The sequence below is a fragment of the Echinops telfairi genome, unplaced genomic scaffold (assembly GCF_000313985.2).
Source record: "Echinops telfairi isolate 266 unplaced genomic scaffold, ASM31398v2 ScPeMD7_7467;HRSCAF=8505_1, whole genome shotgun sequence".
Classification (NCBI taxonomy): Eukaryota; Metazoa; Chordata; class Mammalia; order Afrosoricida; family Tenrecidae; genus Echinops; species Echinops telfairi.
In genome coordinates, this window is record NW_022111368.1 from 22,359,388 (window position 1) to 22,371,676 (window position 12,289).

At 41.1% G+C, this 12,289-nt stretch overlaps 1 protein-coding gene across 1 annotated transcript in view; it reads right to left on the minus strand.

Moving 5' to 3' along the window:
* The window catches only part of LOC101659300 (interleukin 18 receptor accessory protein), a 35,985-nt gene extending 24,201 nt beyond the window's left edge, over positions 1–11,784 (minus strand). The window contains 3 exon segments of the mRNA XM_004704440.1: positions 10,651–10,859; positions 10,953–11,265; positions 11,712–11,784. Coding sequence (XP_004704497.1) covers positions 10,651–10,859; positions 10,953–11,265; positions 11,712–11,784 — 595 coding nt within the window.
* Between the last annotated feature and the right edge of the window lie 505 nt (positions 11,785–12,289).

The following is a 12,289-nucleotide window of genomic DNA, read 5'->3' on the forward strand; positions in this document are numbered from 1 at the left end:
TATTGGTGTACTATAAGCAAGGAGAGAGAGAGACAATAGCAGTATCAAATTGACATTAATCTAGTATCTATGTAGATTATAAAATGTTCTCATATATGATCACATATGATAGTTCAAAATATTCTGTGACTTGGTTTGGACAGATGCTATTTCTTCCAATTTATAATAGAGGAAACTGAAGCTGGGGAGTTTAAGTGGTGTGAGAACCAGCCCCACCCCTAAAAAATTGTATAGAACTCATATTTTTTATGTTTCAATTAAGGAATTTCCTTTCCCACTTTGCCTGCTAACTTGGAGGAGCAAAGGTTCTCCCACTGTACATCTCTGCTTTGACTTTTGTGGCCCAAGAAAATAGATTGGTAAGAAGGCTACGAGTAGGTCCTCATTGTGGATTCATTTTGTCCAGATTTGTACATATCCAATCTATTCTAGTCCTGTGTAAAAGTAATTTTTACTTTCCCCATATAGTAATTGTCATTAGCATCCTTTTTTTCCCCAATTGGTAGCAAAATGTATAAGCCTTTATTAATGACCAGGGTAAGAATGGAAATACAGTATACATGAAGGGGTACCCCCCCAAAAAAGTAGAAAAAACTCCACTGATCAGAGCTTTCATAACATGCATTTTTTCCTGCCAGGTGGTAATTGAACAACTCACTCTGAGTTAATGCACCCAGTGGCATCACCTGGGAAGGTTCTCTCTGGTCAGTGAATTTTTTTCATAAAAGCAGTTTTGCTTGAACCTCGTTCCCAAATATTATAGTCATCTCTTTCACATTCCACAGTGTATGCATTTAATGATTTATTTTATTCCTTGAGCACATCTCTGTCATTTTTGACCTTCTTTCTGATCCCGCTGATAGTTCCCTAGGCCAGAGTGCACACTGTGGTCCTTGAACACATCAGCAATCCCGATAGCCTCTCTCTCTAGCTCTCCTCCCAACGACACCACTCAAGAACTTCACGTTCCCGCTTGTGGACTTCTCACTCCTCACTGAGCATAGTCCTCATTTTCCGGTGTCCACTGCCCAGTTTGAGCTTTCCTGTTACGCAACTATTTCAGGCTCCTGCCCCAATAGTCAGCTGACAACGTAAATGTTGCACTAGAAGTAATATTTATCTTATACAAAGAGAGTAGTTGTCTTTTAATGAAGAGTGATAGTGATTCCGTGGTAGAATTCTCACATTCCATGAGAGAGATCATTGATTGATTCAGAGCCAATGTGACTCATCTGTCAGTGGAGATTTCATGTCACCTTGATACTACGCAGATTTCAGTGGAGCTTCCAAACTAAGATTAGGAAGAATGGTCTGACAATGTTTTTCCAAAATCAGCCATTGAAAACTGTATGGATCCAATAGTACCATCCATAACCAAACATGGGGATGGTGTAGGATTGGGCAGTGTTTTATTATGTTGTTCATGGGTCAGCATGAATTGGGAATCTATTTAATGGCATATAAGTGTTTTTAAATAGGAAAAAGAATACATTATAAACATTTTAGATTAGTGAACTAGAGGCTAGTCAACCCCTTTCCAAACCCTTGTGTAAATTATTAAACAGATGGGTTCTGAAACCTTAGAAAAGTGTGTTCAATATATTTTCAAGCTTCCATTCACTAGCCATAATCATACCAAATTAAGTTAATTTACTTCAATGATTAAATAATTAAGTCAGAGGCTCAGAGGAATGCAGCGAACTATTTCTCTTCTATAGTGAGTCATTTGGAAAATCCTCCTGATATTTTTGATACATTTGAACTGATTGATAGTATATTCGGATGCCTTTTTAATCAACTGAGCAACAATTCTGTGCAGTTGTGATCTCACGGACCACAGTTAACTAGAAAGATCATTTCAGAGTCAGCAGCTAAAAACTCTTTTCCGTGCTCTGCCAGCATGCTCAATATTTTCACAAGGCTTGAGTACAGACATATTATGCTTCATGAGCAGAACTCACAATTCTAAGAAGGATAGCTATTGCGTGGGATTTCCAAGTCCGAATCTCAATATGTTAGGACATACAATGATGGGCTAAAGTTTTTTAAAAGATCATTTAATTGAAATGAATGTAAAATTATAAATCTACACACAAATTTCACTGCTAGTCAAACTAAAGAGATCTGTCTGGATCTTGGTTCTTGTGACCAAGATCTACTTGCCAACTCAGATTCCCGACCCGTCTGTCAGTTGGTTGTACTCTTCTGTGTTCCTGGGCTGCTAGAATCTACGGCACAGGTATTGACATACCACCAGGGTCACTCACAGTGCACAGGTTTCAGCAGATCCTTCAGACTAAGTACAGACTACAGAGAGGAATCGGCTATCCGCTCTGAGGCATCATGCGGCTAGGAGTGGGGATTGCCAGATTCTGAAAATGGCAGGGATAGCAGCAGACTAGTGTCAGATATAGAGCCAGAAGATGAGCCCTTTAGATCAAAAGGCGCTTGAAAAATGACTGAACAAGAGCTGCCTTCTCAAAATAGAGTTGATGATGGACTGTACAGAGTAGGGTCTTCAGGACATTAATTTACTGATGAGATGTAACTCAAAATGAAAAAAAGGGGCAAACATCTATTAATATTTGGAACTCAGAATGGACAAAGTATGAATTTAGGAAAATTGGAAGCCATCAAAAATGAAGTGCGATGTATGAAAACTGACATTCTAGGCATTAGTATACGGAAATAAACTGGTATTGGCCATTTTGAGTCAGACAGTCATATGATTTACTATGCTGGGCATGATAAATTCTAGAGAAATGGTGTAGTATTCATCATCAAAAAGGACATTGAAAGATCTATCTTGAAGTACGATGCTGTATATGATTGGACAATAACTATCTGCATATTAGGAAATCTAGTCAATACAACTATTATTCAAATGTATGCAGCAGCCACTAAAGCTAGTGGTGAAGAAACTGAGGAATTTTGCAAATGTCTTCAGTCTTAAATTGATCAAACATACAATCAAGATGCATTGATTATTATAGAGATTTTGGAATACTGAAGCTAGAGTCAAAATGGAAGAAACAACAGTGGGAAAAGATGCCCTTAGTGATAGAAACAAAGCTGGAGATGGCATGACAGCACTTCATTAGACTAACAACTGCTTCATCAAAAATACCTTTTATAACAACACAAAAGACAACTGTGTTGTGGAGGACTTCGCCAGATGAAATATACCGAAATCCAATTTACCACATTTGTGGGAAGAGATGATTGAGATGCTCAATATCAGCAGCTAAAATCAGGCAGTGGCCCACTGTGGATCAGACCATCAGTGGCTCATATGTATGTAAGCTCAGGCTGACGCTAAATAAAATCTTAGTACGTCTACGAGAACCAGCATACAACCTTGAGAATGTCACACCCGAGTTTCAAGAACAAATTTGACGCATTGAACACTAATGACAGAGACCTGATGGGCCATGGGATAACATCAAGAACATCATACATGAAGAAAGAAAAAGGTCATTACAAAGAGTAAAAATATGAAGGATCAAATGTATGTCAGAAGATACTCTGAAGCTAGCTGTTAATCATAGAGTAGCTAGAACAAATGAAAGAAACAGTGAAGTAAGTTTTGAGAATGATGAGGGCAATGACTGCACAAATTTGCTTTACACAATTGATGTATGTATGGATTGTGATAAGAGTTGTACGGGCCCCTAATAAAATGATTTAAAAAACCAAAAACAACAACACAACAAAAAGAGCGGAACAGAAAATTTCAAAGAGCAGCTTGAGAAGACAGAGTATTCGAGTGAAATCTGCAAAGACCTCCAGTTAGAAAACCAAAAAGAAAAAACATGCTCAGCTGTGGGAAACAGGAAGATTTCTCCCAAGTCATCTCCCCGAAATATGTCAGACATAGGACACTGCTTGTAGCTAATGGTAACAGTTACTTCCCCCAGGCAGTCAGCTGCCAGACTGTGGTCTCATCCCACCAGAGGTAGGCCTGCTCTCTGCTGCTAGGGACAATGGGCTAAAGCTTGGGACCATTAGCTTGGTTCCTGTAGGTGGGGTTTACACCCTACTGATAATAGTTTCTATGGAGATCCACAGAACAGATCAAACTAGCTCTGGGACATCCAAGATAAGAAGCCATCCTGAATCTAGGATCTGCCCATCTTGTCACATGCATACCCCAAACCCCTCCTCTTCCTATTGCTTGTATGTCCCTAGATTGTCCCCCTCTCATTACTATATAACCTACAGTGCAACCCCTTTCTGTGACATATGTCTTTACCTGCAATTAGTGGCTTTGCATGCCCCCAAAGGTATATAGGCCTGGGATAGCAATAGAGAAACCTTGCTCTCTCGGCTCCGCCCTTGACCTCTCCTCAGTTCGCCCTCTCCTCTCCCATCCCCTGTTCCCTTTCCCTTTGTCCTTCTTCCCTTACCCCTCTCTCCACATGGACCATCAAGTGGGGCTGAGGTGAGCATGCTACCATGAGATGTGTCTGACTCCATTATTTCAATATCTCTTTTATCTCTCATGCTCTCAATGACTTTAATATAATATTTATATATCTCAACCATACAATTGTGCCCATCGAACCCGTGATTAGTGGTGGGGTACTGTCACCCCCTCTCCTGCAACCACACTCAGTGTCTCTTAAACTGAAAGAACTGAAGGAAAAACGCAAACCATACGAACAAGAGCCAATGGAAGTGAAGGAAGAAGTTGAAGCTGCACTGAAGGCACCCGGAGGAAACAAACTTGAGGAAAAGACAGAATATCAATGGAGCTGTCTCCCTGGGCTGCTGCAGCACTGGGGGCTCTTACACATCTTGGCAAGGACATTTACAAGACAGCTAGCTACCTAGCCAAAGGACTGAAGGAGATCCATATTCGTATCGATTTCAGGGAAAGTGGTCCAATAGTATGCAGAAATTATATAACAATCTCATTGACATCACATGCAAATAAAATGTTGCTGAAGATCATCCAACAACAGTTGCAGCAGTACTTTGAGAGGGAGCTGCCAAAAACTCAGCAAAGGAACAAAGGATATCATTGCTGACATCAGATGTAGTTTGGCTCAAAGCAGAGAATACCAGAAAGATGTTCATTATGTTTATTTGTGCATTATTGACTAGGCAAAGGCATTTGACTGTGTAAATCATAAAGAACTATGGAAAACCTTGAGAAAAATGGGAATTCCAGAACATTAGTTGTGCTCATGCAGAACCTGTCCATGGGTCAAGAGGCAGTTGTGCTAACAGAACAAGGGAATAGTGCATGGTTTAAAACCAAGAAATGTGTATGTCAGGGCTTTATCTTCTCACCATACTTAATTAAACAGTATTCTGAACAAATAATCATAGAAACTAGACTATATGAAGAACAATATGGCATCAGGGTTGAAGGAAGATTCATTAACAACCTTAGATATGCAGATGACATAGCCTTTCTTGCTAAAACTAAGGAGGACATGTCGCAACCTGCAGTATGGATTATAATTTAATGTAAAGAAAACAAACATTCTCACAAGGAAATCAGTAGGTAACCTCAACATAAATGGAGAATGATTGAAGATGTCAAAGATTTCACCTTGCTCGGATTCAAAATCGATCCTCATAGAATGGCAGCCAAAAAGTCACACTTCACTCTGTAATTCTACTGCACAAGACCTTTTCATGTGTTGAAAAGCAAGGTTGCTACGTTGAGGAGGAAGATGCATCTCACTCAAGCCTTGGTAGTTTTAATGGTATCATGTGGTAAAATATGGTGATGAAGCAATGGGGCTGGGCTATGAGAAAGAATAGCATACGGCGTCTTAAAGGCTTGTCTGCAAACAAGTAAGCATTTCAGTGAGGTGTCAACTAAGTACATTGAAGAAGCACAGCAGCCTGTGTGATCCAAGGATTGTAAATAATATAATCCAAATCTAAAGAAGAGAATGGCATTACAGCTTAAATTGTGAACATCTGGTTTGCAGAGGCCACACATGGATTAAGCCTCCAGTGAATCCCCTTTAATCATAATCGAGGGATGTGAATAGCCCTGTTATCAGACAGAAAGCATTGTAAGATTGATTAGGACACATGTAGTTAAGTCAAAATGTAAGGTCTCAGCATTTGATCTCCCTTTAGGCCGATTTTAAAGCTGTGTGAAGGTTGGATATTGAATAAGGAAGAGTGAAGAATTGATATCTTTGAATTATGATGCTGTTGAAGAATATTGAAATTACCTTGGACTGTCAAGAGAATGTGAAGGTCTGTCTTGGACAAAGGATAGCCAGAATTCTGCTTAGAAGTGAAGATGGCAAGATTTCATGTCGAGTACTCTGGACATGTTTGCAGGAGAGACCAGTCCTGGGAAAGGTTTAGAGAAAGGAGGTAAAATGTAGGAACAAGAAAATAGATGAAGCCCATAAGCAAGATAGATTGACACATGGCCTGCAACAAACAATGGGCTTGAACATAACAACTTTAGGAACATAACATACAACTTGCAAGGATGGCACAGGTCCAGAGAGTGTTTCATTCTGTGGAACACAAGGTTGCTGTGCGTCAGAACTGATTCAAAGACTTCTAACAACAGGACAAGGGGCAGGGTTACTTGCTACCCAACACTGAGATCTGGGCAGAGATGGCCACGGTTTTTCCCTCTGGATGGCATCAGGATGCATCCACTGTTGTTAACACCTGAGGTCAACATTTGGAGAAATAACAGTGAACATCAGTGGAGACACAATCTGACTTGCTGAAATTGACCTAACTGCTTAAATTGTCTAGATAACACATTTCTTTTATTGTTTAAGTCAGCTGGAGTCAAATTGCTTGTAGCCAAAGCATTCTAACAGAATCTTGTTGACACACCTGATGAGATAACGCTAAGAGGCCAGGATGGAGGGAAATGGGTACCCTTGAGTAATGAACAACAATGGAAGAAAGAATCTTGCCTGAACTGTGCATCGCCTTACATAAGGGTCATGGGGAGGAGATGAGCCAGTCAGGGTGCTGTGTATGGTAGCAACGATGAAACATACAACTTTCCTCTAGTTCCTAAATGCTTCCTCCATCCCCCACCCCCACTATCATGATCCCAATTCTACCTTACAAATCTGACTAGACCAGAGGATGTACACTGGTACAGATAGGAACTGGAACCACAGGGAATCCAGGACAGATGATCCCTTCAGGACCAGTGGTGAGCGTGGCGATACTGGGAGGGTGGAGGGAGGGTGGGATGGAAAGGGGGAACTGATTACAAGGATCTCCATATAACCTCCTCCATGGGGGGTGGACAACAGAAAAGTGGGTGAAGGGAGACATTGGACAGTGTAAAATGACAAAATAATAATTTATAAATTATCAAGGGTTCATGAGGGAGGGGGAGCATGGAGGGAGGGGGAAAATGAGGAGCTGATGCCAAGGGCTCAAGTAGAAAGCAAATGTTTTGAGAACGATGATGGCAACAAATGTACAAATGTGCTTGGCACAATGAATGGATGTATGGATTGTGATGAGAGTTGTATAAGCCCCCAATAAAATGATTTTTTTTTAAAGGAATCTTGCCTGTTGAGCACAATACAATGTGTGTAAGGATGTTAAAAGTTGTTTTGGCTTAGCACTTAATTACTTGGTGTTCATTGAAAGACTGCACACTAACTATTCTGTGTCAGAGCATTGGACACCAGAACAGTTGTGAGGATGGTGCCGTACTAGGCAGCGTTTCCTTCTGTTGTACACGGGTCACTGCAAGTCTTTCCAGACTCAACAGCACCTCACTCGACCAAGCCAACTCGTAATGAATTGACACTGTCTTTCCCCAATACTAATATGAAAGCTGTCACATTAATATTTTGTTCAGCATAAGAAATGGTTCCTTTTTTCTCCGTGTTGGTTGGACAATATGTGGGATACTGTATTCAGCAGAAAGCTGTGCAGGATTATGAGATGCTGCAATCATCATCATCATCATCGTCATCATCAGAACAGTAAAACCAACCCACATTTTCTGCCATTGAGCCGAGGCTGATTCAATGAATCCTTGTAGGACAGAGTAGAACTGCCCCTGTGGATTTCAGAGACTACAGTAATGCTGTGGGCATAGAAAGCCTCGTCTTTCTCTCTGTTGACCTTGGGGTTATCAACCCATCACATAGCCTGAGCAAATGTATTAGCTTTGGAACAGTTTTCAAACATCACATATAAATGGCCTTTTCTTATTTGGATTCTTTATTTGGGGCGCACCAGTCTTACCATTCTTACCAGTTCTCCATTTCACTAGGCTCACTGATGCCAGTTACTAGGACAACTAGGCCACAAGCCAATGAAAAAGAGAAGTGGGCGGCAAGTGTGCAAAAATTCCTTGGAACACAAGGCACAGAAATGGCTCAACAACCGTATCCGCATTGTAGCATCCAAAGGAGAGTGATTTAAGCCACCAACAGAAAAGTTATTCTGGACATCGGTAGTGTGGATGTGAGGTCATAGCAGCATCACTTGGGCCTACTTTGCGTCACTGGCTTATCCAGAGCCTACTCAGACTCGATGAGAGGCCTCGACCAGAGACTTTGGGACCAATGGAAATGGTTTCCTTTAGAGAGAACTGAAAATCATGAACAAAACCATTCACTGTTCTGACTGACTTCATTTTACAGGTTACGGTGTTAATGTGCTGCTTAGATTTGAAAATCATTCAGGCCAGGGTGTTTTCATTGCTGCTTTAAATTACAAATAGCACTAGTCCTCCCAGTATACATATTTCAATAGTGGACAACATAACTCGGGATACCTATGGTCACAGAGTCTTAAGAGAATCACAGGGTCTTAAGAGATGAAAACATGTCTTCACATCCAACAGTAAGTACACCCCAATTCACCATTGGTCATCAGGTGATTCGGGCTCATAACCCCATGGATGTCAGTCGGAGTAGAACTGTGTTCAAAGGATTTTTTATAGTTGATTTTTTATAAGTAGATGACCAGGCCTGGGTGTACTTGGATCTCTACTCTTCCATTTTGCAGTGAGCACACACTAAACCTTTGCACAAACGAGGGCATAGCAATGTGCCCCCCTCACTCCATCCTTCCAAGAAACCCATCACAACAAACACAACACTTGCTTCACAATAAAAAGTCAAACAAACAAGAAACCAAAAGCTCTACCCATTGGGTCCATGTTTGAAGTACTAGGGCTATATTACACCCTCAGAGGGGCCAACTGCACATATTAAGGTCTATACAACTACTAGATAACCAGAGCCCACTTTTTGTTGTTGTTTTTTTGTGTTTTTTAAAAATTATTTATTGAGGGCTCATACAATTCTCATCACAATCCATGCATACATCCACTGTCAAGCACATATGTACATTCGTTGCCCTCATCATTCTCAAAACATTTGCCTTCCACCTCAGCCCTTAATATCAGTTGCTCATTTTCCCCCTCCCTCCCCAGCCCCCCTCTTCATGAACCCTTCATAATTCACAACTTATTATAGTTTTGTCATAAATTACACTGTCTGACGTCTCTCCCTGCCCTCTTCTCAGCTTGTAATTGGTTCCCCCCTTCCACCCCACATTCCCTATACCCTCCAGGCCTCGCCCCTTTCACACCTGGTCCTGAAGGAGTCATCTGTCCTGGATTCCCTGTGTTTCCAGTTGCTATCTGTACCAATGTACATCCTCTGGTCTAGCCAGATTTGTGAGGTAGAACTGAGATCATGATAGTGGAGGTAGGGGGGGGGGAGCATTTAAGAACTAGAGGAAAGTTATATGTTTCATCGTTGCTACCCTGCACCCTGATTGGCTCGTCTCCTCCCCTCAACCCTTCAGTGAGGGGGTGTCCAATTGCCTACCGATGGAGCCCACTTTTTTTAAAAACTTTAATTAGTAGCAATTCAAACTGATAGGTTTATATTCACACATAATATATTTTAAAATCTACCTGAAATTTTAAGGGCTCGACTCAAAAAAAAAAACCCCCTATTGCAATTATAGGAGGAGCTTAAACTCTATTGCTAGGGCCCTACCACCCAAGAATTGGCTAGCAGTGGGCTAACTCAGCGGGGACACTTCAGCATGACTTAGCACTTGGAAAGACCATTAAACCTGATGGCCATGTGAAGAGCTTTGTTATGGAAGTTTCAGACATAATGTAAAACTTGCTTTTTCCTTGTCCGTTCTTTCTCTCTTTAGCACTGCACCTCCTCTGTTGGCTGGCCAAGACACTGGACTGTCAGCCAGTCTTCAATATTAGCTGCAATGGTTTGCTGTGATTATCTTCCCACGTGTGCTCCCTTGGGAAAATTGTCCGCCTCCTTCAACTTATTTCACGGAGTATATAACACTCACTGCTTTTGTGTAGCTTTCCTCTAGAGCATCCACTTAAAAAATTAAAATTAAATAATCGAGCTTTCTGCATGGGCATATGTCAATACATTTCATATGTACTATGCTTAAATTTTATGAACTGTTATGGCATCCATGTACTGATCAAAGGCAAGTTCTAATCATTGGACTATCAGGTAGAAAAAGGAGAAAAGACCATTTCATGATCTTGCCCCCACAGGCATGGGGCAAGTCTTTTGGGGAACTCAAAATGGCATATTCTTTGGGGAATTCTAAACGTCACATTCTTATAGCCATAGTGATATAAATTAATTATAGCAATATTAACATAAAAATACATACTCATATCAGTTTCAGAAATCATTCTTACTTGGTACCAGGTAACTTCTGGACTCTGTGTGCTGCTCCGACAGTTCAGACTGGGACAGGAAATTGAAGCTGTGCTGCCAAGGAGCAGGCCTTGCTCGTGGCCCGGGCCCAAGCAGGAGGCGTTTTGCTTGGGTCTGACTTCTAGGACCATCTTGATACAACAAGCATCATCCTGTGGTCTCCTAGGAGAGGTAACGAGGTACCATGAGTATGCGTTACATCCTGACAGTAATAGCTCTGGGGATGTTTCAGACAGGAATAAACTTGGGATGTACCTAATTCTGGGTCTACAAATATATGATCCAGCATCCTTCACACTTATGGTGGGAAAATGCAGGGCTCTCTTGATATGATAATGGTCTTGAATAATTTCCTGCAGTGGGGATCCATTTTTAGGTTGTAAGTACCATTGGACATCACGTTGGTCCCAACTATCATTACAGGGCACATGCTCAGGGGCTTGTGTGGGTGATAGTTTTCTTTTGTGGAACAAATGGGCTTCTTGTAGCTCTGGTAAATCACAGAATAAGATAAATTCCTCTTCGGTTTTTGCATGATAAGTCCAAATAAGTTTTTCAGTGTTGCAATCTGAAAGCCACAAGCAAACAAAGCAACATAAAAACAAATTATAAGATGAAATTCTAACTCGCCTTTCTGATAGGATTTGATTTAATAAGAGATTAATTTTCTCCACGGGTCTGTCTTCTTCACGGTTACCTTTTCTATGGAAGAAAATAGCTCATTTTAAATTCACTCTTACAGCTTTGCCATTAGCAACAGAGACGTCCTACAAAGAGAGCTGAGTCACTGTTTATTCCCATTCATCAGCTGCCACTGAGCACTGGATATGGTAGCTCAAGTGTTCATCCGTCTGTGATGTCCGCTGAAAGACACTCACCACAACAATTTCTCGCCGTACTCCCATTTTGACAGTAGGACAGAAATCCATCATGGGGCTCATAGATCAGATTATTTGTCACTTTAAGTGTCGACCACAAAACTCGGAGTTTAACATGAGAAGTGAAAATGCCTACCTGTTATATGAAATCCTTTACTTCTCTCTCGAGAGAGGAACCAAAGAAGTATCCAGCCCCAGTACAATATCATTCTCTCTTGGTCTTTTCATTGCATCAACAAGTATGTTCTACTGCATTGTGACTCGGCGCTCGTCCTTGATACTCTGATTCCTTTCTGTAAGCCAAGAAAAAGGAAATGGAGATGGCAGAGCCAATGATCAAAACGCCAAGTCATACAGGAAACTTTAAGAGAGCACACCTTACACAAGCAGGGCTTCACAGGCCCCTGCTTGTGTGGGAGTTTTACATGGTACAGAGCGGACCCCAGTGTGTGTCATTTGTTGCAAATCTAAAGGAAGGAGAGCCTCACACGTCTACCGAAGCATGTGAACCTTTGCACTCTGCAGTATGTCTTTTGAGCCCATTTTACATCATCAATTCCCTCTCTCACTCTCTTTTAATCTTCCCACCTAGAATATATAATTCTGTGAGTTATTTGAAAAACATGAAAGTGAAAGTTTTCCTGAAAAGATGGCCCAAGGCAAGATAAAATGTCAGAATCTGCAGAGTTAAAGATGTGGCTTTCATGTATTGCA